General features: G+C 37.5%; 1 protein-coding gene across 1 annotated transcript in view; it reads left to right on the forward strand.

Moving 5' to 3' along the window:
- Nucleotides 1-27,617, forward strand: part of LOC108718546 (laminin subunit alpha-1) — a 111,962-nt gene that overhangs the window by 43,113 nt on the left and 41,232 nt on the right. The window contains exons 4-31 of the mRNA XM_041566381.1: nt 85-327; nt 1,351-1,530; nt 2,594-2,683; nt 3,046-3,163; nt 3,562-3,740; nt 4,003-4,102; nt 4,635-4,795; nt 5,486-5,626; nt 6,116-6,289; nt 6,546-6,647; nt 8,215-8,426; nt 8,601-8,712; nt 11,262-11,372; nt 11,462-11,589; nt 11,990-12,076; nt 12,296-12,507; nt 14,903-15,009; nt 15,896-16,076; nt 16,195-16,331; nt 16,561-16,797; nt 18,705-18,848; nt 20,297-20,476; nt 20,681-20,866; nt 22,346-22,473; nt 22,822-22,942; nt 23,034-23,171; nt 25,553-25,674; nt 26,790-26,876. Coding sequence (XP_041422315.1) covers nt 85-327; nt 1,351-1,530; nt 2,594-2,683; nt 3,046-3,163; nt 3,562-3,740; nt 4,003-4,102; nt 4,635-4,795; nt 5,486-5,626; nt 6,116-6,289; nt 6,546-6,647; nt 8,215-8,426; nt 8,601-8,712; nt 11,262-11,372; nt 11,462-11,589; nt 11,990-12,076; nt 12,296-12,507; nt 14,903-15,009; nt 15,896-16,076; nt 16,195-16,331; nt 16,561-16,797; nt 18,705-18,848; nt 20,297-20,476; nt 20,681-20,866; nt 22,346-22,473; nt 22,822-22,942; nt 23,034-23,171; nt 25,553-25,674; nt 26,790-26,876 — 4,118 coding nt within the window. The remainder of the gene's footprint in view (nt 1-84; nt 328-1,350; nt 1,531-2,593; nt 2,684-3,045; nt 3,164-3,561; nt 3,741-4,002; nt 4,103-4,634; nt 4,796-5,485; nt 5,627-6,115; nt 6,290-6,545; nt 6,648-8,214; nt 8,427-8,600; nt 8,713-11,261; nt 11,373-11,461; nt 11,590-11,989; nt 12,077-12,295; nt 12,508-14,902; nt 15,010-15,895; nt 16,077-16,194; nt 16,332-16,560; nt 16,798-18,704; nt 18,849-20,296; nt 20,477-20,680; nt 20,867-22,345; nt 22,474-22,821; nt 22,943-23,033; nt 23,172-25,552; nt 25,675-26,789; nt 26,877-27,617) is intronic.

Raw genomic sequence — 27,617 nt, forward strand, 5'->3', positions numbered from 1 at the left:
TCAGATTTTTAGGATCTTTTGCCCGAGGTATTCCACCTTGCAAAGGAATTCAATTAACCGGTCATATTTTATGATCTGAAATAGGTTTTCCAAGTGGCATATGTCATTATTAAGGCGGCAAATTCTCCACGACCTGGTAACTGGATCTTGGAACGTTCTGTCGATGGAGTTGAGTTTATGCCTTGGCAATATTATGCAATCAGTGACACAGAGTGCTTGACCCGGTACAACGTGACTCCCAGGCTTGGCCCTCCAACCTACAAGAGAGATGATGAAGTGATATGCACGTCTTATTATTCCAGGCTTGTGCCACTGGAGCATGGAGAGGTACGTTATGTTAATTACCGCCTTTAATAGTATATAATGTACTATTATATATGAAAAATGTGAATCGCATATTATTATATATCACCCCATAAAGATCTGCCGCCATTTCACAAATTGTTTAGTACTAACTTTAAGGAATATGGGAATCTTTCATATGACATATTTGATAGCATATGTAAAATTTCATATGTCTATGAAGATTCTCATTTATTCAGGTCATTATATACAGTATCTAGTAGAATAAAGCCAATGGCAACTGGACATTTAGAGTTTTTCTTGAAAACATTTCACCACTCATCCGAGTGGCTTCTTCAGTTCAACAGGATTGGTAGGTAATTCCCCGGCATGTAAACCTTTGAGGGTAGTAAAGTCACTCATATCCAATCACAATGGTTCCATTGAACTTCAGTAAAGGTTTTCAAGAAATGTTCAGTTGCCTTTAACTAAATTCTACTAGACACGTATCATTTCAATTTCCCAGTAAAAAAACCTGACATCTATAAATAGTTACCTATAAAGTGTACATCTACAAGTGTGCCATTGTTTTAATCCTTAAGTGTCATGTGCTATAAAATCTGTGGCACAGCAATGAAAGTACCGTCATGATGAAGCCTAAGTTCTATAGATCCTGGTTCCCCTTTGGTCCGTGCCACTCCATGTGTTTATTGGTAACACGTGACACAACAAGATCATAGAGCGTGGCATGTACAGGGTTAAAGTTATGTCACACCATGAGATTAGCTGCAGATTTCATTGGTAACTCATACCTATATTGCAGAAATGCTTCTTAGCATGACTAAATTACTTTCATACTCTTTTTATTGGGAAATAAAAGTCATGCACTGACATAGCCTTCTAACATTATTTCCTGATTTAAAAGAGTTAATTTTCTTAAAGTTCCAAGCAGCTTTATTACATTTCATCCAAATTAATCTTTATTGATACCTATGCTCCGGCATGTTTGTTACTCATGGTTGTGCAATTTAATTTGTTTTCTAATGATGTTCCCTGGTGCCCAATTAGATTCACACTTCTTTGATTAATGGAAGACCAAGTGCAGAAGATCTCTCCCCAAAGTTGCTGGATTTTACCTCCGCAAGATACATCCGCCTCCGACTGCAGCGCATTAGGACACTCAATGCTGATCTCATGACCCTTAGTTACCGGGACCTCAGAGATGTTGATCCAATAGTAACAAGAAGGGTGAGTAACAAGGGAGCATATTTAAATAACAAGGAATGCAGTGTCTTTATATTGACAGTTTACAATCGCCTGTTATCATTAGTGAAATCACATTATTTAACTAGCTTTTATATAATTAATTTTCCTTTAGTTTGGGAAGACAACTAACAGACCTACTTTACCATAGAACCATAAGGTGTAATTCTTCCTCTGAATAAAATAAAATACTGTGTGTGCTTTATTGGTTGTTTGGCAATATCACGTAGTCAGTGAAGGGAATCCTGGAATTGGATCCTGGCAGGTCCACATCGATGCTAAGTCCAGGTCCCCCTTGCATCAAGGTGTGCAAATGATGCATTGATCTCATCAAAAGTTTAAGAGTGTATATATGGGCTGAGTACCTTCATGAGCAGTGTCAATGTGTGCTCAATTTTGTGTCCATCCATTTGCTTTGCACAAGGCAAGACAATTACTGTCCCATTTTTATTCAAGATTGATATAAAGGGGTGGTTCACCTTTGAGTTAACTTTTAGTATGTTACAGAATGACCGATTCTATACAACTTTTCAATTGGTCTTCATTATTTATTTTTTATAGTTTTCTTTTTAATTATATGCCTTCTTCTTTCAGCTTTTCCAACTTTCAAAAAAAAAATCTAAAACACAAATGCTCTGTAAGACTAAAAATGTATTGTTATTTGTACTTTTTATTCCTCATATTTCTATTCGTACCATCTCATATTCATATTCCAGTCTCTTAATTAAATCAATGCATGGTTGCTAGGGTAATTTGGTCTCTAGATCGCTGCAATTGCAAACTGCAGAGCTGCTGAATAGAAATCTAAATAGCTCAAAAACCACAAATGATAAAAAAACAATTGGAAATTGTCTCAGGATTTCAGTCTCTACATCATTCTAAAAGTGAATACATTTTTATAAATTGTGATTTGTGCTAACAGAAAATCATCTTAAAAGTAAGACATTGTGGAACAAATGCAGTTTGACTATCATAATAATTAGCGATTGCTGTACAAACCGTGCATATGGCATCTTTTCATCACACTTTTGTTTTTGTTTTTTTGCAGTACTACTATTCAGTTAAGGATATATCTGTTGGAGGTATGTGTATCTGCTATGGACACGCTCGGAGCTGCCCTTGGGATGACGTTAGCAAAGTAAGTTTGGGAATCAACAATACAGAAGTATCAGTGTTTTTTGTGGAATGTGCTTTCAGTGGCCTAATTAGTATAATGTCATCGATGTCAAGTAACACCATCTCATTGGGTTGATTATGATCCAGTCCTGGATTTTTTTTAATCTAATTCCTCTTCTCACTATTAACTTGAAATCAAGTCTTAATAATAATGAGCGGATCATTATCACTCTAATTGCAGGGTGTCTCTGTATAATATTAGTATATATTAAGGGATTTCATTTCTATTCGAACATGTTGCTGTTTAAGCATAGTAGTATGGTTACACAAAATGATATCATACTTGCAGCCACACCTTATTATCTTTTGCTTTTTTGTTTTTAGAAATTTCAGTGCCAGTGTGAACGTAACACTTGTGGAGAAAGCTGTAGTGAATGTTGCCCAGGATACCACCAAAACCCATGGCGGCCTGGCACCATTTCAGTTGGGAACAAGTGTGAAAGTAAGTTGAACTGTGTGTTTGTCTAAGCTCTTATACTATATATATTAGCTATTATGTAGTGCCACAGGGGGACATGCTGGCCTATAAGGCTCACTTAGCAAATAAATGATAACTTATATAGACTGCTTTATATTTATGTTCAGCTTGTGAACTGGGCCCATTGCCATTTATGGATCAGTGCAGTGAGATAAAAATGGGCCCCTGTATTTCCAGCTATGTTCTTAGTATTTTTTCCAAGCCAACTATTTATACTGCAGGCCTAATGGTCATAAAAATCAGACAACCTATCCCAAACAATAATTTTCACTAAAAAGTCAAGTTTGCGCCCCATTTTTCATTTTAAATAATAAAACCCAAATACCGATGCCATCTAACAAAATCTTTTGCATTGCTTTAAGAATGTAACTGTCATAACAAAGCAGAAGACTGTTATTATGACCAAAGTGTGGCAGATCGAAATATGAGCTTGAACATCCATGAGCAGTATATCGGCGGAGGAGTTTGTCTCAACTGCACTCAATTTACAGCTGGAATAAACTGTGAAACATGTATTGATGGCTACTATAGACAACATAAGGTGGGGCACAATTCAATCAGTTAAACATAAAAACAATTGTTTATAGAGACTAACTGGCCCTTACTCTTAGATGTGTTTCATTTGCCTGTTTTGATGTTTTTGTTGCCCTTTCATAAACTGTTAAACACTGTTCAATCCATACTTATTATTAATGCACTAATGAAGTGACCTATGCAGCGTTTCTCCCAGAATCTACTGTACAATGCTTTTCCTCCAGGCTTTAGAAACCAACTGAATAATATTGTATCTGTTTATTTTGCAGGTTTCCCCATATGAAGAGAATCCATGCATTCCTTGTGAATGTGATGCTTATGGTTCTGTTAATTCAGTTTGTGTCACTGATGATAATCATGCCAAACCAGGTATAGAAACATGTTAGGTGACACCAAAATAAAAATGCCAGAAAACACCAAAATGTTCTGTTTTATGCAGAAGGGTAGTTAGCCTTGAGCTAGACTGTGATTATTAAAAAATAACATCTAATTACACCCAGAAACATAATGTACTAGGAACCTGCATGACATTTTGATAATTTAAATTTAAAATAAAGAAGCCAAATAAACCAAGCATAGTATTTTTGGTTCTTGAAGAATTCCATATCTTTATATTGGTGTGAGTAGACGCTGCCATGTCATTTGTCCTGGCCAAGGCATTCTTCATAGACAGGCAGTGGGTTTGTCATTATATATATGGAGCATTCCATGAAAGATGCTAGCAATAAGGCAAACCACATTCACATTTTTAACAAATGATAAATAGTCTAATAATTAAAAGTCTGTGCAAAAATAAGCTGTATCCTCAGTGCAAGATAAAATTATAAATAGGGTATATATTATCTTTAAGACTTTGCTTTCCTCTTTAAGGCTAATTTTTCATATCTGTTGCATTTCAAAGGTTCCCCACCAGGTCAGTGTCAGTGCAAAGAAGGCTACACTGGAAGAAAATGTGATCAGTGCGAATTTGGATTCAAGGGATACCCCCACTGTGTGAGGTGCAATTGTAGTCTAGTGGGGAGTGTGAATGAGGATCCTTGTGCTGAGCAATGTCTATGTAAGGTGGGTGTGCTTAAAATCATATCATGAAGAAATACTGTATGTTTGGGGTAATATGTGAATTGAATCCATAATAAAATGCATGACACCACTAAATGGACCATGGAAATGCAAGAACTTTAGATATACACTGTACTTTTAACAATCTTCTTTGTGTCCCTAGATCATTTCTCTTTGCTAATTCAACATGGGTATACTATTCTCCCAAATATATTCCTTTCTATTCACTCGTTCTATACTCCCATCTCTTACCCTTCTTCTTTCAGTATTAACTTGTAGTTGTGTATCAAGGTTCTGTGTCTGGGATTACAATTCACATACATTCTTTTGGCATTCACTAGTGCCTAAAATATTTAGTCAAGTGAGAACTGGTGAAGCCCCATTATTTCGTATGGGAGGATGAGGAACCGTGAATGGGCAGTTAGAGAAGAAGCCAACTGTTTCATACTGCCATAGGTATACAGTATACCCCACCTTTGACTTCTACAATCTGCAAAATACATATCTCTCAAACCACTAAAAGTTGACACCTTAGGTGATGAATTTCCCTTGCTATTTATTAAAATCTGTTTGCTTACTCCCTTTTCAAGTTATATATTTCTAAGTATTATAAAGCTGGACACAATACTATCCTCTTCAAGTTATACATCTAGAGAATACTAGTGATACAGAAACCTTTGTGCTGTGTTACAGGAAAATGTGGAAGGTGAGAACTGTGATCAGTGTAAGGCTGGCTTCTACAACCTGCAGGAAAGGAATCCGGAAGGATGTACGGAATGTTTCTGTTTCGGTGTGTCTGGTGTGTGCGATGGCTTATTTTGGCACACTACTCAGGTACAATAAACTCATTCTTCTTATTTGTATCCCCCGCAAGCTATCCACATTCCTACATTCATTGCTAATATTGAGGGTTTTAAAAGCATTAAAAATGTAACCAACACTTAATTTCTTTGGAATATACTGTACATATACTGTAAGTACCTGTGGTTATATGGCATTGGGGGATCACAGAACAATATTCTTGCTAGTCTTAATATTAGAAGAGCATAAAACTGTAAAAGCCTTACTTTGCATTTTACACTTTAAACACTGGCTGCTGGGCTGCTGTGATACCCAGGAGGGCCCACTATAGAGGATTGGTCCTACTATTGGTGGGTTTTCATGTCTAATCAGTGCTGTGTGTAAGCACTTTGTTTGTGATTCTTTTTATGTTTTCAAGTTTGCTCCTTCTTTGCATTGAGTGTGCTTAAAAGAATCTGTTAAGCTGTCTGCTGTTTGTTGTATGGGCAAGCCTATATACAGTAAATTATTCCTTTGTTACAGATATCTGATGTTGTTGGCTGGCATATTAGTGACCTGCAAGGAACACAACATCTTCAGCCCAAACAAGATCATTTTGATGGCCCTCATCAAATAAGTGTTAATAATTCAGAGGCTAGGAAGGCATTTCAGTCAGCTTTTTTCTGGGAGGCACCCTCATCTTACCTTGGAAATAAGGTAATTCCAACAAACGTATATGCAGTGGTTGGCAACCAATCAGTCATTATCTTCATCAGCTGCAGGTAGAAGAAAGAAGGCAAAGATTTGATTGGTTGGCATGGGTTACTGCCCATGTGCAAATTTGCCCATTGCTGGTAATTGAGCTTAATTGTGTGCATTATATATATATATATATATATATATATATATATATATATATATATATATATTACAGCTATTTCATTAACGAGTGATGATCTTTCTCCAATTACAGCTGACCTCGTATGGAGGGTACTTGCGGTACACAGTGTCTTATGACATTCCAGAGGAAAGTACAAACAGTGAGCTAATTTCTGATGTGGATGTCATTATTAAGGTATGTCTATAAGTTATCACTTTAATTATATAAAAAAAAATGCCCAAATACCTTAAATTACATCTATTTTTTCATTGTATAGTGACAACTTTTAATAATTCCACGTATTTAATAATTCAATTGAATAATTCAAACTATTTATAAATAATGTTTTATTTATTGTAAAATAACTTGAATTCTGCTGTGCTATTATGATGCTTTTCAACAAATGAAACTAGGGCAACTGGTACAGATTTAGGTGGGGAGAGTGAGGGCTGTCCGCAAATACTAACTTTAATGTGAGGCTTTCCCTTCTCCTTTAAAATACCAATTAGTTTATGTCTTCCTTATGTCTTCCTTGTCTTCTACATTGTCTACCTTGTCTTGTACCTATTTACAGCAGTTAAGATGGGTTGAAAAAAGACCAAAGTTCATCAAATTCAACTGCTCAAAAAATCTCCACGGTGTGTCTGTATATATATATATAGCTGAAGTAGGAACGCACAACCAAAAGGGTAATCCAAATGCTGGGTGCCAGGCCGTAAAACTTTTACAAACATCTCCATAGTGGACAGCACTCCATAATCAATCAGACTGAGTAAAGCATTAGATCTTTGAAAGGTTTATTGGTGGTTTATCCACCAATATACCTTTCAAAGATCTAATGCTTTACTCAGTCTGATTGATTATGGAGTGCTGTCCACTATGGAGATGTATATATATATATATATATATATATATATATATATATATATATATATATATATATATATATATATATATATACTGTATACACACACACAGACCTATACAGTCACATATTTAAATTATATATACCAATATATAGACTAATGGTATATTTTAGTATCACAGTAGCCTTGGATATTATGCTTGTCCCAGAATTCATCCAAGCCACTCTTTAAAGCATTAACAGAATCACCTGATGAAGGCCTGTGTAGCCGAAACATGTTGTACAGTAAATGTCTGCAAATAAAGAAATGACCTTTTAACTAAAGAAACAAGTGCTCTCCGGCTACCTCTTTTTGTATTAGTAACCTTTGGCACTCCAGCACGGGGATTGCAGCGCGTAGAGAAGCACATTCACACGGATGGATACATAAAGGACTCTTTTATAGTTGGGTTGAAAAAAGACCAAAGTTCATCAAATTCAACTGCTCAAAAAATCTCCACGGTGTGTCTGTATATATATATATATATATATATATATATATATATATATATATATATATACTGTATACACACACACAGACCTATCTATACAGTCACATATTTAAATTATATATACCAATATATAGACTAATGGTATATTTTAGTATCACAGTAGCCTTGGATATTATGCTTGTCCAAGAAATCATCCAAGCCACTCTTTAAAGCATTAACAGAATCAGCCATCGCAGCATCACCCGACAGTTGCATTCCACAACCTCACTGCCCCACCATGAAGAAACCCCATCTCTGCTTCTTATGAAAGTTCTTTTCCTGAGGTCTAAAGGGATGACTTCTGTTGAAACCTATGATGGTCTCTCTAGATTGCAGTAATAGATTGTATTTTTCTATGTCTGTACAGGGAAATGGCCATACTTTAGGCACCAGAAATGATGGTGTGCTGCTGCAACCCTTTGAGGAGCATACTACAGAGCTAAAGCTTGTTCCGGACAACTTTATGGATTTCAGTACACGGAAACCTGTGGATCGGGACAGACTGCTGACTGTTCTTGCTAACATAAACCACCTAAAAATCAGAGCTAACTACAACCATGCAAAAAACACAATAACAAGGTAATATACATATATATATATATATATATATATATATATATATATATATATATATATATATAATTTTTTTTTCTAAAAAATAGAATTATTTTGAAATTACAACCTTTTATAGTAATTTTAATAAACATTTGCTGAAGCTGACAATTTTGTTTGTTGGTTTTTCCCATAATTCAGACTGAGCTCAGTCACTATGGATTCGGCAAAACCCAATGTCATTGCCCTCTTACCAGCTGTTCAGGTGGAAAACTGTGAATGCCCTCCTGGCTACGCTGGCACATCTTGTGAGGTAACGCATTTATTTTTTTTACCTTGATAGTCAGTGATAAGATCTTTTTCAGCATTTAGATGATATAAGGATGATGGCCGGAGCAACCTAGCTCCAAAGGGATGACTATAATTAGAATAAATGTCTGCCTATTCAAGGTACACATGCAATTATTATTATTTATTAATATTTATAAAGTGCCAACATGTCCACAGGGCTGTACAATAAATGGCTATAAACAGTGAGTGTACAGGTTTACATACAAAAACAATACCAATACAATTACAGAATGCTTCTAGATGTGACTGTTGTTGAAGAATGCATACAACCATTCCACTGGTCACAAGCAGAATGTTGTCTTGATCAGCAGTGCAGCAATTCATTCTGGAGATTATTTCCTTGACCGCTGATCTGGAAATGCCCCTGATGCATATATTTGTTGTATACGTATGTACATATAGCAGACTACACAGGAAACAAAGCCATCGTGTTTCCATTTTATATTGGTGAATATTTATCTTAAGCCAAACAAGGAAATAAGATTACTGGGTACAGATTTAGAGAAATATGTCTGTGTTGCCAATATATGTTCACATGTGTAGTGTCTGCTACTAAATCATGATAATAGCATGTATATGCATGCATACACATGCATAATGGGAACTGCAAGAACAAGCTAGTGACTAGAATTATCCTTTAGACTAAATATTTGGAATTTGCCTATACAAATGTAAAACATTCAACTAATTGCATTTAATGAGTTACTACTGCTCAAAGCATTCTTGCTGACTTTTTCCAAGAGAAGAAGTTTTACTGTAGGTCTCAGAGGCTCTGGAATAGACTTATATAAATAAAGCTAACATCTGCAGGCTAAAGGGAAGCAGTAACTAAAATACAATTTGTTCCTGTTTGAGATATCCATTTCAATATTTACTAAACTGTTTGCAAATTATATAGACATTTGAAACAACTGGTGTTGTGCAGCAGTTGGGAACTGATTTTTCTTGTGCCATTCGGTTATGATTAGAACATGATATGAGAGATCATCCACAAATGCATTTATATTCATAAGGTATACTATATGCAGGTATGGCATCCAGTATCCAAAAACCCGTCATCCATGGACTCCATTTTATCCAAATAATCCAATTTTTTTAAAAATAATTACCTTTTTCTCTGTAATAATAAACCAGTACCTTATACTTGATCCAAATTTTGGGTTTCGGCAAAAACCTGAACCCCTTGTGAAAGATTCAACTGAATACAGAACCGAATTCTAACCTTTTGCATAAACAAATTAGGGGGAGGAAGGCTGACAGAAAACTGCAAGCTCAGTGTGTGGTTAAAAAAATGTTTTACTTCCTTGTTTGTCACATGATTTTAAGGATTTGTATTTGGTTCAGCCAGGCACGAGGATTTGGCCGAATCCAAATCCTGCTGAAAAAGACCAAACACCGAACCGAATCCTGGATTCGGTGCATCTTTACATAATAGTAATGTCAATGGGTAGAGTACTTCATATCCATAGCCCACGTTTCTCTTCAGCAGGTGGAATTCCCTGCCCATTGAGGATAGTTTATAATGAGCCCTGAGCACATATGGGAACTTGGGGAATGTTTAAATCTGTGCCCTTACGAGGGCCAGTAGCAACCATTGTCTTTGTATAGGTACCTTATAGAGGGTGTTCACCTTTAAGATAACTTTTAGTATGTTATAGAACTTTTAATATCTTATAACTTGTTTTTTCGCAACTTTTTAATTTGGATTCATTTTTTATTGTTTATTTAATTATTTTTTCTTCATCTTATACCTAGATGTTAGGTGGGGCACTGACCCCATCTGCCAAAAAAACATTGCTCTATAAAACTACAGTTTTGTTATTGTTACTTGTCTTATCTTTCTAGTCAGCCCCTCTCCTATTCGTCTATCAGTCTCTCTTTCAAAGTAGTGCCTTGTTGCTAGGGTAAACTGAACCCTAACAACCAGATAACCACTAGAGAGCTGCTGAACAAAAAAAGCTAAATAATTCAAAAAACAATTTTTTAAAAAAAAATTCAAAAAGCCTACATTATACTAAAAGTATATTTAAGAGTAGCCCATCCTTTTAAAGAAAATATGTATCCAACTGTTCTGGGCATGCAAGACTTGTCCTACATTCTTTGTTGTGTGTCTGAAGCAGACAGAGGCCTTCACTAAGCCACAACATATTGAATAATAGCTTTCAGCATTCTACCAACAGCCTTTGCTCACTAGTGCTATTCTTGCTGTCAGGTCCGGACTGAGAATTAAAATAGGCCCTGGCATTTTAGGTACACAGAGGCCCAATCAGCCCACACAGAGGCCCAGACAGCCACCACCAGCCCACTAAATACTGACTTTCTATGGGACCTTATAGCAGCCCCTCTGGCATTTGCCACAACCCACAGATTGCCAGTCCAGGCCTGCTTGCTGTGGTAGTTCCATTACATCAGGAGGGTTGGGCATCGCTGTCCTAAGCAAATGTAAATGGTACTACTTGTTCCTTTGAAAGTATTTTGGTATAGCAATAACTAAAAATGTGTCTCTTACAGTCTTGCATTCCTGGATACTATCGTGTTGGTGGAACTCTCTTTGGAGGTATCTGCCAGCCATGTGAATGCAATGGTCATGCAACTGAATGTGACATCCATGGAGTGTGTTTTGTAAGTTAATCTACAGAGTGTTGTTTACTTATATTTGAAATCGAAATTGCGCACAAGTTCTTACAGCATTTATTGATGTGTGTCCTCAGGATTGTCAACACAATACTACAGGGCCTCATTGTGACCAGTGTTTGCCAGGCTTTTATGGAAATCCTTCACATGGAACCCCACAGGACTGCCAGCCATGTACTTGTCCTTTGAGCATCTCTTCTAATAAGTGAGTGTGTCCATCTAAGGCAAATTTTAAGTTTGCTACCCAAAACTCCACTACTCCCCACAAATCACTTCCCTTATCTTGAGAGGGGAATGCTGGTGCTCTCCCTGCATGGGCAGTTATGGTTCCAAATTGTACATCACTGTGTTTAAGTGGTGATCACTAATGCAAGGCAATGGCACTACAGCATTGCTGGGGCAGGTTTAAGTTAGGCAAGAAAGGGTATTTGTTCTATGCCCCTATGAAGAAAATTTGTTAAATGGGAAGTATACTTGTTCAACATGAATGAACAAGGCTTGTGCTGAACATAGAATACATTAGCTACACTTATATTAGTATTTGTTTTAGAGATGTCCAACCCTGCAGTAGTCATTTACCTGCAACAATTTATTCTATATTTCAGTTTTAGTCCAACATGCCATTTGTCCAGTGATGAGGAAGTGATCTGTGACCAGTGCCCGCCTGGTTACGCTGGTTCACGATGTGACAAGTAAGTTCTCATGTTGCTTAACTTTGACTTCTTATATGTTCTGTTATGAAAACATGTGTGAATGTATTTCTTGGAATGTATAATGTAATGACTGTAGTTTGTTTTACACCAAAATGATCAATTATCTACTTTAAATATAGATAGATATGGTAGATTAATGACATACACCCTTGTAAAAAGTACAGATATTCATTACTTAAATGTCTAACTATTTCATAGGTGTGCAGATGGTTACTATGGAAACCCAACCACGCCTGGGGGCCTGTGTGTGCCTTGTGATTGCAATGGCAATGTAGACCCTTCTGAAAGCGGCCGCTGTGATTCTGTGACAGGAGAATGCCTTAAATGCATTGCTAACACAGCTGGAAGCCATTGTGAAAGATGTGCCGATGGCTTTTATGGCGATGCAGTGTTTGCTAAGAACTGTACTGGTAAGTACGAAAACATTTATAAAGATGTTCTGCAGGCACACTGTTTCTTTCTGTGTCTTTTATCTGAACTGGAGATTGTAAAAATTAAAAACTATGTATGTGTTAGTGTTGTAGGACTTAGCTACAAATGTAGGGTCCAGAATGCTTTGAGCAGCTTTCCCCCAACAAGCAGAATCGAAAAAACAAGTGTTATATTGTGGTCAGGGAAGAAATGACTTGCTTGCACCAGGACAGTTTTTATAGAAGAGGCGGCCTGCAAAGCAGATTAATAGATTAAAGGCTTTGGAAATAAGGAAGTATAGCTGGGCACTTTGTAGAACATTTTCTTAAGAAGAGATGTGATAGCTGCATACTCAAAAGAGTAGTGAAACATGGCAGATAGAAGATAAAAGGTCATTATGCTGGGAAGTACTAATGGAACAATGAAAGTAAAATATTAGAAAATGGGTTGGAGGTAAATTGATAGGCTTGACATGATGTTGATGTGTGGGTAACTGATGCTATACTTCTAAATCTATGTGATAGTGTAGGGAGGTATGGGTTGAAAAGTTGACCACACATAGGACAAGGGGAGGAATATTCATATGGTCACCTTCTTGGATTATTGTTAGTACATGTTATGCATGAGCAAACTATTATTATTCTTTACTGAGATTATACTTAGAAATATCGTAGTCCCTACACACCCATCAATCCATCAATATTTTGGGTAGATCCCCACCCTTTTTCAAGGCTTAATTCACCTGAAACTAAGCTTGGTTTTAGGGGAATTCAGTGATTCAGAACTTAGGATGTCGGGTGCAACTAAACTGGTTAGGGGGAAGGAAGACTTAAATCAAAAGGGTAGACTGTCAGGGTTGGGATTGTTTTCTCTGGAAAAAAAGGAGCTTGTGAGGGGACATGATTACACTTTACAAGTACATCAGAGGACATTATAGACAAATAGCAGGGGACCTTTTTACCCATGAAGAGGATCAGTTAGTATAGATATGGGTATATATAATTTATCTGAGAGTATGGAGGGGTGTGTGTATGGATGCTGGGTTTTCATTTGGAGGAGTTGAACTTGATGGACTTTTTTCAACCCGATTTAACTATGTAACTATGAAAGCTTAACTTAGGAAAGTTCAGAATGAAGGATGGTTACTATAGCAGAATGATTAACAGAGGTATGGTTTGAATGATTTGGAGATATGAAATCAATGAGAATGAATCACTTAATCACGCTTAAATGCAGTTACAAAAAATGCTGTCGCCTGTAGATAGCACAATGCAATTTCCATGTTTTCCATTGTTCTTAGTCAACTGTTGACGGTCAGTATGAAAACTGTGTATCAAAACTGGGGAATCTTAAGATAGGAAATAAGAAAGTGTCAGTAGGATCTTGATAGAAAATGTTTTAGAGGGTGATCTAACAAAAATGGTTATGGCCAAGAATTAAATTGTTTTTTATGCACATGAAACTAAAATGCAAACAAAAACTAAAAACAAGGAGTGAGAGGAAGAAACAGAAGCTAAAAGTGAGAAGAAAGAGAGAGAGAAAGAGAGAGAGAGAGAGAGAGAGAGAGGGGAATATGGAGTATGTGAGATCTAAGTGTGTGATTGCATCCTTTGTAGCTAAGCTAGGTCTCTGTCAGGGCATGCAGCTGGAATGAATTACACAACTGTAATTTTGTTAGAAAGTTTTAAGACTGAGGAACAAGGAGGTTCAGAGGCAGGAAGTGTTGGAATGATGATGAGATAAGAGGATTTATGAATAAGGGGCAATATAAGAGAGCATGGGGAAGTCATGAACTGTTCTGAGCTTGTAAAACATAACCCAGAAAGTACAAACTAATAATTAAATTAAAAAAATCTTTCTCAACATTGGCCTTGTACAAATCTTGCTTCAGTTATCCAAACATTAGAGACAGGAACAGAATTTTCCAGCCTGTGGCCTTGATGTGTTGTGATTACAAACATTATCTTTAGTCAGTCATAATTTGCCAGCTAAGAATGGTGAGAAGTTAACTACTACATTTTCTATACAGATTCAAACAAAAAGAAGTTTAAATTTAGTATTTGAGTCACCCAGAGCAAACCAGCCAACAATTGTTTTCTTAAATGTTGTGTTTGAAAAACATCATTTGTGTACAACATTTCTTTTTGATGCATCACTTCAGCACGTGATAAAAATATTTTCTTAAGTATTTCAAGTGCAATTATATGCAGATCCTGGTTTCATATTGTATAATGGCTAATTCTGACCAAGCATGAAGTGGGCATTGTCTCAGCATTAAAAAATCCATATTTTGTATTTAGCAGTAATTTGCTTAGATCCAAATAGAAATATAAATCCAAAATAAATTCTACCTCTGAATAAACCCCATTAACTCAATAATGTCATTTTCTGAAGCATGCCGATGCCACCCAAACAGTTCCATTTCGGCCACGTGCCACCACGAGACTGGGTTCTGTGAGTGCAAAACCAATGTACTTGGACAAAGATGCGACCAGTGTATGGTAAGAAATTGCAGAAGAATATTTTATGTTCAAACTAGCTTAAAACATGGCTTATTGACTAAAGGCATCTATTTATATTGGGTGTCAAAATGATCACAGTATTATTTAGATATTATGTCCAATCTGCTCCTTCCATAACACTTTACATCCTTTCCTTATGCACCCCAGTGGGATCTTCATGGCTTTATACACACTATGCAAGTGTAGGAAGAAGCTTTGGTCTGGTCTGATCAGTCACACAAGGAAATTCATTCCTATACATCTCTATGCAGTTGCATGACAGTTACACAATTGAGTACAGTGTACACCATTGACCAACTACAGGTCATCTCAGGATCAATCTATATTTAATATTCTTTCATACTTTGAAGTAGGCAAAATGCAAATGTATCTAAATAATGTGTAGGATTTATGCCTACTTACCTATCCTTTAATTATGTGTGAATAGAGATTTGAAGCTTCAATTCATGTTTGCATAGCTTATCAATGTGGCTTATACTTGTGGCTTATGCTTGTCTTACAAGCAGGACAGAAGGCTAACCAACTGGTCACACCAATTACATGGGGAATGGAGGTTTGTCATCCAATTAACTCCTACAATTGTAGATTAACAGCATTTTTAGTCTTTAGGGAACTTCTGTTCCTACACTAGAAGAGAAGGACACAGTTTGGTAAAATTAGATACAATAGATTGGGCCACGTTTATCCTTCTGTGTAGAACCAGTGAAAGAGGAATTGCTCTGCTGAGCTAAGTCATAGTAGATCGATATTCCTGTACTGTGCACATAAGTCCCAATACTTTGCTTTCTTTAGATAGGATATTTTTGTCGTTGATTTGCTTCCAAATTGTCATACTTTAGCCTGACAGGATTTTTTGTTTTTACAGCACGGCTATTATGGCTTGACTACTGGCCTGGGCTGTCTTCCCTGTAACTGTAGCCAAATGGGCTCCATCTCGGATGCCTGCAATGATTTAGGGCAATGCCCCTGTGTTCCTGGCGTGGCTGGATTGAAGTGTGACATTTGTGCTCATGGATTTTATGCATTCCAGGAGGGTGGCTGCTCGCGTAAGTCCTATTCAGAGCCTCAGTGACTTCTCTGTTGTTGTTGTGGCGATTAAGCATTTTTCTGCTTCTCAATGTACTCCTTGGAAAGCTTAAAACAATCTGTGTTATTTTCCCCCAGCTTGTGATTGTGCACACACGCAGAACAACTGTAACCCCAACACTGGAGAGTGTATTTGTCCTCCTCACACAATTGGGCCTAAATGTGATTCCTGTGAAGCAAACTACTGGGGCCATGATCCAGAACTGGGCTGTCTGGTAAGAGCGAGAGCAACTTGGTAGTCATGTGGGATGGTGCAGCTTTGGAAGGTCTGGGTACAGGGGGCTTATATTTATATTTCTTCCCTACTAATAACATTTGTGTCAAATACTGTATCATTTTACCAGCCAGGCTAGTAAAATAGCATCCAAGTTCCACTTGGTGCCATTATTTTGTTTGACCATTGCATTTAATCCCTTCTAATATGTAAATATATTGTGTTATTAGGAGTGCAATTGCAGCATCGCAGGTTCGCAAACGCTTCAGTGTGACCTGTCGTCTGGCCAATGTCCTTGCAGAGATGGGTTTGGAGGGCAGACTTGCAATGCTTGCGCTTTTGGATTCAGGCAATACCCCAGCTGTGTTGCTTGTGATTGTGAGCCCAGTGGTACCCAATCTGCCTGGTGCGATGACACACAAACTGTGTGCAGCTGCGAGGAAGATACTGGTGTCTGTGCTTGTAAGGTAAAATTAGAACTAGTTTCTCCTTGAGTAAAAGATATGTCTTATGTTGATATTCTGTTTAGGGATGTCGCGGACTGTTCGCCTGCGAACTTGTTCGCGCGAACATCGACTGTTCGCGAACGTCGCGCGACGTTCGCCAATTTGGGTTCGCCTTAGCTGGCGTTTTTTTTTGCCATTTCTCCCCCAGACCAGCAGATACATGGCAGCCTATCAGGAAGCTCTCCCTCCTGGACCACCCCCACACCCCCTGGACCACTCCCCTTCCATATATAAACTGAAGCCCTGCAGCGTTTTTTCATTCTGCCTGTGTGTGCTTGGAAGAGCTAGTGTAGGGAGAGAGCTGTTAGTGATTTGAGGGACAGTTGATAGTAACTTTGCTGGCTAGTAATCTACTTGATACTGCTCTGTATTGTAGGGACAGAACTCTGCAGGGATTTGAGGGACATTTTAGGTTAGGTAGCTTTGCTGACTAGTAATCTACCTTCTACTGCAGTGCTCTGTATGTAGCTGCTGTGGGCAGCTGTCCTGCTGCTGATCTCTCATCTGCTGACTGCTGCCTGTAACCCAATAGTCCTTGTAAGAACTGCTTTTATTTTCTTTTTTGTTTTTTTTACTTTGCTACTGTAAGAGCCCAGTGCTATTAGTCTAGCTGTGTTGGGGAGTGGGACTGGTGTGCTGCTCCTCCTAGTAGTTCACCACTACCAGCACCAACCAGAGTCAAAATTGTTACAAAGTATCTTATTTGCACCTGTTAGCTGTTCTGAGCTCTCTGCCAAAAGCTAATTAAGTTAGAAACTGTTTTTTTTCTGGCTGTTCAGTGCAGAGAAAAGAGGGACTGGTGTGCTGCTCCTCCTAGTAGTTCACCACCACCAGCACCAACCAGAGTAAAAATTGTTACAAAGTATCTTATTTGCACCTGTTAGCTGTTCTGAGCTCTCTGCCAAAAGCCAATTAAGTTAGAAACTGGTTTTTTTCTGGCTGTTCAGTGCAGAGAAAAGAGGGACTTTCCAGTACAAAAGAGGGACAGGGGGTTGAGTGGTCAAAAGAGGGACAGTTGGGAGGTATGCAAGTGCCACCTAGCTGTGTGAGCTTTTTCACATTCTGTCTAAATAACAATAATAATTCCGTGTCCGTAAACATCACCTGAGTGATGTTTTTACAGCAGCAATAATATATTCCGTATCCACTACTGTATACGTTGCCCTTGCAGGCATTGTTTGCCCAGTCTTTAACCAAGTGCCACCTAGCTGTGTGAGCTTTTTCACATTCCGTGTCCAGAAACATCACCTGAGTGACGTAGTGTGATTTCTGCCCTTTACAGCACAAAACGCAGCGCTGTGTCAACAATGTATTTTTCAGATACATTTTTGCCCTTGATCCCCCTCTGGCATGCCACTGTCCAGGTCGTTGCACCCTTTAAACAACTTTAAAATCATTTTTCTGGCCAGAAATGTCTTTTCTAGCTTTTAAAATTCGCCTTCCCATTGAAGTCTATGGGGTTTGCGACGTTCGCGAACCGTTCGCATTTTTGACGCAAGTTCGCGAATATGTTCGCGAACTTTTTTTCCGACGTTCGCTACATCCCTAATTCTGTTATTATAGGATCAACAACTGCTAAGAACATCCAGTTCCCTTATCTGCAATGATTGCCTCTGTCTCTTTCTCTCTGTCTCTGTGGATATATATGTTTAAACATTGCCACCTGCTGGAATCCAGCAATAACAGTTACTTGTAAAGTTTTACAGACGTTTTGCCTCTGTAGTAATTTGCACTTTGCATCAGTTTATTTTTTTTTCTTGTAGATGTAAATGTCAAGTGACACATAGAACCATATAATGAGTACAGTGGCAACAATTTGTATGGTCCTTTTATATTGTTATTGATACGCTGCTCATTTTATGTTATAGCACAATGTGGTGGGAAGTTACTGCAATGAATGCAAGGCTGGAACCTTTGCTCTGCGTGCTGACAATCCACTGGGCTGCTCCCCGTGTTTCTGTTCTGGAGTATCACAGCTTTGCACAGAAATGGATGGCTATGTTCGAATTCCCGTGAGTTAAGGAGATGGGTTTTTATTTTTCTGTTCAGTTAACTGCTTCCAATAAGAATATGAGATTTCAGCAATAACTATTGACTATTCAACATCTTAAAGGGTTGTTTACCTTCAAAATAACTAGTTGTTTTCCAACAGATCACCAGAAATAACGACGTTTTCCAATTACTTTCTATTTTTCACAGTTCTAATATTGAAGTGTAAAGTGTAATTTGTCACCTTCTAAAGCAGCTCTGGGAGGGGGTTTGCTGACCCTGTAAACTGTTCTGAATTGATACATTTAGTTGATACATTTTTTATCGTTCTCCCTGCTGAGCAGAATCCCTGTGTTTCATTAAAGGCAGCTGTTAGAATTGATACAATAGTTGCTAATATTCCAGAGATGCTGCTGAGAAATGTATCAACTAAATGTTGTAAAATCTTAACAGCACATAATCTGCACCTGAATTACTGAGCTGCCAGACTGAAACACCAGAGACAGGAACATTCAACTTTAAACTTAGATTTTGTAAAAACAGTAAAAAATAAATAATGTAAAGTAATTGAAAAAAGTCTTTATTTCTAGGGAACATTCTAAAAACAGCTGAACTGAAAAAAAGTGTTTGGAATGTGAACAACCCCTTTAAAGGCCTAGTGACAATACATATATATAGAACTCGCATCTCACAGCTTGTAGTACTTTGCACAACACTACTTTGCATGAACTGTTTAACATCTCATGTGCTTTAATCTTAATATCAATACATTTTTCTTGTATGTATGGAGGCTGTCATACAGCATTCCAAAGAACTTTTGGGCTTGGTTTGAATAAAAAGTGAGGATAAGGGGGTCTTGTAAACCAGACAATGGCAATGATTTGTTAAACTGATATTGGAGTTTGATTACCGTATGCATCCCCCTCTCTTCACCCTTTTTTGTGACTGTTTTGTTAGCAGGAGCCCAGTATGCAGGGGAATTATCTGTTCACTGGTAATCTAATGATCTACGTAGTAGCTTCCATTACCTGTTTGCCCTGTTTAACTCAAGAAATAATTAAAAGGCATGTTTAGCACAGGCACTGTTAAATCCACCCATGTTGAATACTGTCTCTGTAAGAAACATCTGATTTGTTAGTGTTGGCTTAAATTATTACTGTTCTAGTGAAACCGACCATGCGATTCCTAGTGTATACAGACAAACCAAGGGCACATGAATATCTGTATTTTACTCCCACACTTCTTCCTGTTACACTTAGAGCTGCAGTATTTCTGTTCAGGTGATCTCTGAGGCCATCACAGTATGGCCACTCAAGGTAAAAGATGTAAAAGAGCAATATTTACTGATATATTCCAGTTTGATATGTTTCCTTACTTTGGAGCTTAATATGTTATAAACTATCTATTGGTTAAGCATAGTTTTCCTTTAATAGATATATTAACTGTTTTTTTAACAAATTTTTTTGTATAGATTTCCTTAATCCCAGACCAGCCGCTGCTTCATGTTGTGTCTCTCAATAATCAAGATGGAACTACAGATGGGGTATTTTCCGAGTTCCCTGAATTGTTACTTGATGCAGCCATGGTAAAGCAGCACCTGGATTCCGAAACATTTTACTGGCAATTATCTGATCAGTTCCTGGGCAATAAGGTGAGAAGAGTTACATGGGGACAATGGTATATAATGGGCTGTAATATCATTTCCAGTTAAATCTGCTTCCAGTCCAACCGTGCTGAGATCAAGATGCTTTAAAATATAAAAAAATGATTTTAGCCAAGCCTTCTGTACTACTTGCAATATTGAACGATGCAGCTCCAATGTAATAACTTTTTACATTTCTTTTTCTGACTTCAGATTATGAGTTACGGAGGTCAACTAAAGTATGTTATCACATATTATGCTGTGGGGGATTCCGGTGTTTCTGACTTTGAGCCATACATTTTAATGAAGGGTGGCCGTTTTAACAAGCAGGTCATCTATGCAGACATTCCTCAGCCTGCCAACAGAGTTAGAAGTGAGATTAAAATCAGCTTGACAGAGGTAAATATTTGTCTTATTTATAACATGAAGCCACCATGAATTTGTTAGTTTTTTTTGTTTTCAGCAATATATATGTCTCTGCATCTGCCTTAATATCAAACATGACACCTATTGTACACGCTGATTATACTGGAATTTACTCTGAATTATTGTGGGATTAAGAACATTAGTGTGTTCTTCTTATTGAGAAATATTCATTTGTATTTTAAATTTATTTGTATGTAAAATGAGTATTTCCGATGATAGCGTATATATATATATATATATATATATATATTATATATATATATATATATATATATATATATATATATACTGTGTATATATATATACTGTGTATATATATATATATATATATATATATATATATATATATATATATATATATATATATATATATACACAATATTTATTATTGTACATGAAATAATGGAGAATGAAATGTGAAACCACTGGCTGTTACCAATTGGTCAAGTACCAAAATTACTAGGGGTTCCAGGTTTCCCTTGTGCAGATTACAGCTGTGCCTGTACCCCTCCCAGGGCAGTTCAAGGAATACTTGGAAAGAGGATAAAACTTGGCGGTATGGCAAAAAAGGTAAATAAAGTACCCCAGGCTAATGTGTTTTTTTATGGAAGAGGTACACCGATCCTTGGGACAGGAACACCCATCAGTGGTTTCCTGATTTGTTCTCTGTTTTCAAAGTGCAGATAAGTAGTGCAACTCGCTTGTACAAACTGTGTATGTCATAATAAAAGTTTTTTTAAAGGGATACTGTCATGGGAAAATTAATTCAAAATGAATCAGCAGAATTCTGCACTGAAATCCATTTCTCAAAAGAGCAAACCGATTTTTTAATATTCAGTTTTGAAATCTGACATTGGGCTAGACATATTGTCAATTTTCCAGCTGCCCCAAGTCATGTGACTTGTGCTCTGATAAACTTCAATCACTCTTTACTGCTGTACTGCAAGTTGGAGTGATATCACCCCCTCCCTCCCCCCCCCCCCCCCAGCAGCCAAACAAAAGAACAATGGGAAGGTAACCAGATAACAGCTCCCTAACACAAGATAACAGCTGCCTGGTAGATCTAAGAACAGCACTCAATAGTAAAAACCCATGTCCCACTAAGACACATTCAGTTACATTGAGAAGGAAAAACAGCAGCCTACCAGAAAGCATTTCTCTCCTAAAGTGCAGGCACAAGTCACATGACCAGGGGGAGCTGGGAAATTGACAAAATGTCTAGCCCCATGTCAGATTTCAAAATTGAATCTAAAAAAATCTGTTTGCTCTTTTGAGAAATGGATTTCAGTGCAGAATTCTGATGGAGTATCACTATTAACTGATGCGTTTTGTAAAAAACATGTTTCCGATGACAGGATCCCTTTAAGGTGAACAACCTGTTTAAGCCAATGAATGTGTTTGCTTTACCCACAAAAATATGACTAATCATAATGTTCTGTTTTCCCTGGGCAGAATAAATGGAAGTACTTCAATGCTGTATCGGACCAATCAGTCACAAGATCAGATTTCATGTCTGTTTTAGAAAATGTTGACTATGTTCTGATAAAGGCATCCTATGGCTATGGACTGCACCAAAGCAGGTAAGACTCTGCATACAATTGCATTATTTATATGTAAGAAAAGTTCCTGTAGCGGTCCACCATGTTCTTTATGATTTATTTTAAAGAGTCTAAAAAATGTAGGATATTCTGCAATTTAGATCAACAGGAATCCCAGAATTAATTGAGAAAGTGCTGTCAGCCTAAGAAGTTACTTCAGACCCCTATAGTGCAGGCAATTTTGTGGTGAATCTCAGTGCAGCCCCTGGGAAAGAAAATAAACATTAAACATAATAAACATGTTATTATTAATACACTCCTTTATACGCATTACCTTAATGTTCATTGTTAGACATGTGATAATATTAACTTTTTTTTTTTTATCTTAAGAATCTCAAACATATCAATGGATATTGCTGTTGAGGTATCAGAAATGCATTCTGGCCGGGAAGTTGCCCATCTCATAGAGATATGTGAATGTCCCCCTGGATATACAGGACTGTCCTGCCAGGTATGCCAGAGATTCATTTACTTTCACACAGAATAGAAACAGAAATAAAACAGTGTTATATATATCTGTCCTATTTCATGAATGTCTCTAGGACTGTGCCCCGGGGTATTTCAAAGAAAAACCGACAGAGACCAATGTACGAGGCTCCCAGCCTTTGATTGCCCGCTGTGTACCGTGTCAGTGCAACAATCACAGTGACATTTGTGATCCAGATACAGGGAATTGCCAGGTATGTGCACATTATATTACCCCATGTGTTCAACACACTTCAGCACTAACTTATATTTTATATGGGGGTCATTAAATGAGTAGTACACCTTGAAGTGAATTAATAGTATTAGTTAGACAGTGGTATTTTAAAGAAAATAATTGAATGTGAAATTGACGAGATTGCAATTCTAAGCACTTTTGCATTTCGTCAATTTTTTTGTAATACCAAGACATTAAGGGATACATGTAATATTAATATGAATTAATTTTGTTTCCAACCATAAAATTGCAGAGGAAGAAGGAAAAGAAAAAGGGCTGCTCTGATGTTCTTCTGTTTAGGAAAAACATTAGAAATCTCAGATAACTTTTCTCACATCTTTCCTAAACAAAAGAACTCTCACCAATTTTACATTCACTTTTTTTAAAGGGATCCTGTCATCAGAAAACATGTTTTTTTCAAAACGCATCAGTTAATAGTGCTACTCCAGCAGACTTCTGGACTGAAATCCATTTCTCAAAGGAGCAAACAGATTTTTTTAGATTCAATTTTGAAATCTGACATGGGGCTAGACATTTTGTCAATTTCCCAGCTGCCCCATGTCATGTGACTTGTGCCTGCACTTTAGGAGAGAAATGCTTTCTGGCAGGCTGCTGTTTTTCCTTTTCAATGTAACTGAAAGTGTCTCAGTGGGACATGGGTTTTTACTATTGAGTGTTGTTCTTAGATCTACCAGGCAGCTGTTATCTTGTGTTAGGGAGCTGTTATCTGGTTACCTTCCCATTGTTCTTTTGTTTGGCTGCTGGGGGGGAAAGGGAGGGGGGTGATATTACTCTAACTTGCAGTACAGCAGTAAAGAGTGATTGAAGTTTATCAGAGCACAAGTCACATGACTTGGGGCAGCTGGGAAATTGACAATATGGGGCCGATTCATCAAGGGTCGAATATCGAGGGTTAATTAAGCCTCGATATTTGACTAGGAATTGAAATCCTTCGACTTCGAATATCGGAGTCGAAGGATTTAGCGCAAATTCTGCGATCGTACGATCGAAGGATTATTCCTTCGATCGAACGATTAAATCCTTTGAATCGAATGATTCGAAGGATTTGAATCCAACGATCGAAGGAATATCCTTCGATCAAAAAAACTTAGGCAAGCCTATGGGGACCTTCCCCATAGGCTAACATTGACTTCAGTAGCTTTTATCTGCCGAACTAGGGGGTCGAAGTTTTTTTTAAAGAGACAGTACTTCGACTATCGAATGGTTGAATAGTTGAACGATTTTTACTTCGAATCCTTCGATTTGAAGTCGTAGTCGAAGGTCGAACTAGCCCATTCGATGGTCGAAGTAGCCCAAAAAACACTTCGAAATTCGAAGTTTTTTTACTTCGAATCCTTCACTCGAATTTAGTGAATCGGCCCCTATGTCTACCCCCATGTCAGATTTCAAAATTGAATATAAAAATATCTGTTTGCTCTTTTGAGAAATGGATTTCAGTGCAGAATTCTGCTGCAGCAGCACTATTACCTGATTAATTTTGAAAAAAAATTTTTTTCCCATGACAGTATCTGTTTAAAGGTTCACTAAACCTTTAAGGCCGTTTGTGACCCTTTCTATTTTATTCTTTGTGGTTTGTAAATTTTGGTTTTGCAGCTCCATTTTGGAATTAAAAACATTATCTGGTTGCTAGTATCACCCTTACCCTAGAAACGAGGCATTGGTTTGAATGATAGACTAAAAGATGTATGCCTACACAGAAACAGAAAATATTAATAACAAAAAGCATGGGATTCATAAATCATTTACTTTGTTATTGCTGTTGTCACTGACCCATAAAAACAGAATGTTCAATTTCAGAGTGGAAAAGGATAGACTAGAAAGATAAATAGTTCAAAACTCAAAAGAACTTAAAAAAATACTAGATTTTCTTTGAATACAAGTTCATTCAAAATATTAAGGCAAACTAACCCTTGAAAAATATTAGACTTTTATGAATAATATGAATTTAATAATGAAGCCACACACTATTAATATGCCCCTCTGTGTCTATTAAGTTGACATACCTGCTCTAGAGGAAATAAATATTAATATTTACTGGAACCAGAGGTGTAACCAGCGAGTAGAAGACTCCATGGCAGTGGAGGGCACTCAGAGTAGAGAGGGCCTTCAGAGCATTTGTTCACACATCGTGTATGCACAGGGTGGATGGGGCCCAACATTTTCTTTTTGGTTGGGGGGTGCAGGAACAAACAGTTATGCATCTGACTACAACTACAAGAGTTCATTATGAATTAAAAGACAAATTCTATTGTGATTCTCTTTTATCCCTTTTTTTCCCCACCATTTATGTTAATCAGCCCCTTTTTATATAGCTTACTCTTGATTTCTCTTGTATGACAGGACTGCAGAGACAATACAGCAGGGCATCACTGCCATGTATGTGCTTCTGGATTTTATGGCAGAGTCACTGGAACAATTGCAGACTGCTCACTGTGCGCTTGTCCAAAAGGCAACACCCAAAGGTAAAGTCTTTTGACACTGCTAATCTCTGTCATTTCAGTGAGTTTTATCTTTTTTATGTACAAGGGAAAACAATTCTTTTGCGATATGCTCACAAGATGTATCCGTGGAAATTATAGATAGTTGATATGCTGAAAGCCAAATAATAACCCTGTCATTAAAAAAGCTGTTATTTTCACATACTTGTCTGGACTGGACTAAGACATCCCTGCAGACACACCGAAATTAGAGTATTGCACAGCTGTCACAACTGACACCTTTGTCTTGAGTACATTTGATTTAAAAAGAGACTATTTTTCCTCTTTGTTTCTTTCATGACACTATTAAAACAAGCATTATAATTATATTATTACTTTAGTGCTTTCTATAGATTCTACGTTACTAAATCTGAGAACCAGTGATCTTTCTCCCATAATCCTCCAAGTCATCTTCCAAAACCCTCTGGACAGTTATTGCCAGGTGTAATAATCATCTCACTTTAAAGAACCATGGGGGCATAACCCAATTATAGAAGTCTTTGTATATTGGGGGACTGGGCTGGGACAAAAAGGGCCAACATTAGCTGAGAAAGGTATTTTGGAAATTCCCTGCATGTATTTTTAGCCTGTGCTTTACTTATGACCTATACAGAGAGAGTGTAAAGGGAAGGTTTATCAAAGTTTGACATCAGAGCTCACCACAGAAAAACTCACCCACTTTCTATTAATTCCTAAGGGATATTTAGAAGTGTTTATCAAGTGGTGAACTCTAACTTTCACCCACTGATAAATAAACTTCTAAATATCTCCATAGGAACAAATAGAGAATGAATGACTTTTTCAGTGGTGAGCTGTAATTTCACACTTTGATAAATCTGTCCCATAAAATCTATATCTAGCAACATTCCAGTGTCCTAGGTGCATCCAAGCAAAAACAGTTTTATATTTTATTAATGAAAGTTTTATGTTTGTTGTTTGAGCGTGGTTTTGCAAGTCCATCATGAGTTCTATTCTAATACTTTATCACAGCAACCAGGCTTATTTACAAGCACTTTCTTCTATTGTAGTCTGCACAAAAGCTAGAGAGTAAGATGCTATCACATTACAATGTATGTAACAAGATTTTTTTTGCCCCTTAGTTTTAGCCCCACCTGTGTGCTTGAAGGAATTAGTGATTTCCGCTGCAATGCCTGCCTGCCGGGGTATGAAGGGCAGTACTGTGAACGGTAAGGATTCTTCAACTTAGGGCATAGTGGAACAAATGAGAAATTATTTTAACCTCAACGCTCTAGATCAGTGGTCCCTAACCAGCGGCTCGTGAGGAAAATGTTGTTCACCAGCCCCTTGGCTGTTGCTCCCAGTGGTCTCAAAGCAGGTGCTTATTCTTGGCTTGGAGGCAACTTTTTGTTCCATAAAAAACAGTTGTACTATGAAACAGAACCTCCTTTAGGCTGCCACGTCAGATGGGGTTACTACTAGCCAATCACACCTTATATTTGGTATCCCCATGAACATTTTGCATGCTTATGTTGCTCGCCAACCTTTTTTTGCATCTGAATGATGCTCACGGGTTAAAAGGGTTGGAGACTCCTGCTCTAGATGCTTCAACTTTACCTACCTGGCTGTCTATTTAGTTCTGAATTTGTCCTAGTACAGAATGTATGGCCTTCTGTGTCTGGTCAATGATATGCACTTGTGGTGGGAAACCAAGGAAACAAGCCTCTTTGTCTCAAAGCATAAGCAGCATACATCATAGTCCAAACTGGGCTTCATTGTTTTTTCTGCCCTACCACTAGTAGGAGTTATAAGAATATTATTATGACATCCAGTGGAGCTTCTGATCGGTCTAGTGGCCATAAGCATCTCTTGGAGATCCAGCTCACAGGCCTCCAGTTACACAGCCTTGTCATATATTATAAGCTTCTGGCCTTCCACCCCTCACATACAGCCACTGCCATTTGTAATAC

The sequence above is a fragment of the Xenopus laevis genome, chromosome 6L, assembly GCF_017654675.1.
Source record: "Xenopus laevis strain J_2021 chromosome 6L, Xenopus_laevis_v10.1, whole genome shotgun sequence".
Classification (NCBI taxonomy): domain Eukaryota; kingdom Metazoa; phylum Chordata; class Amphibia; order Anura; family Pipidae; genus Xenopus; species Xenopus laevis.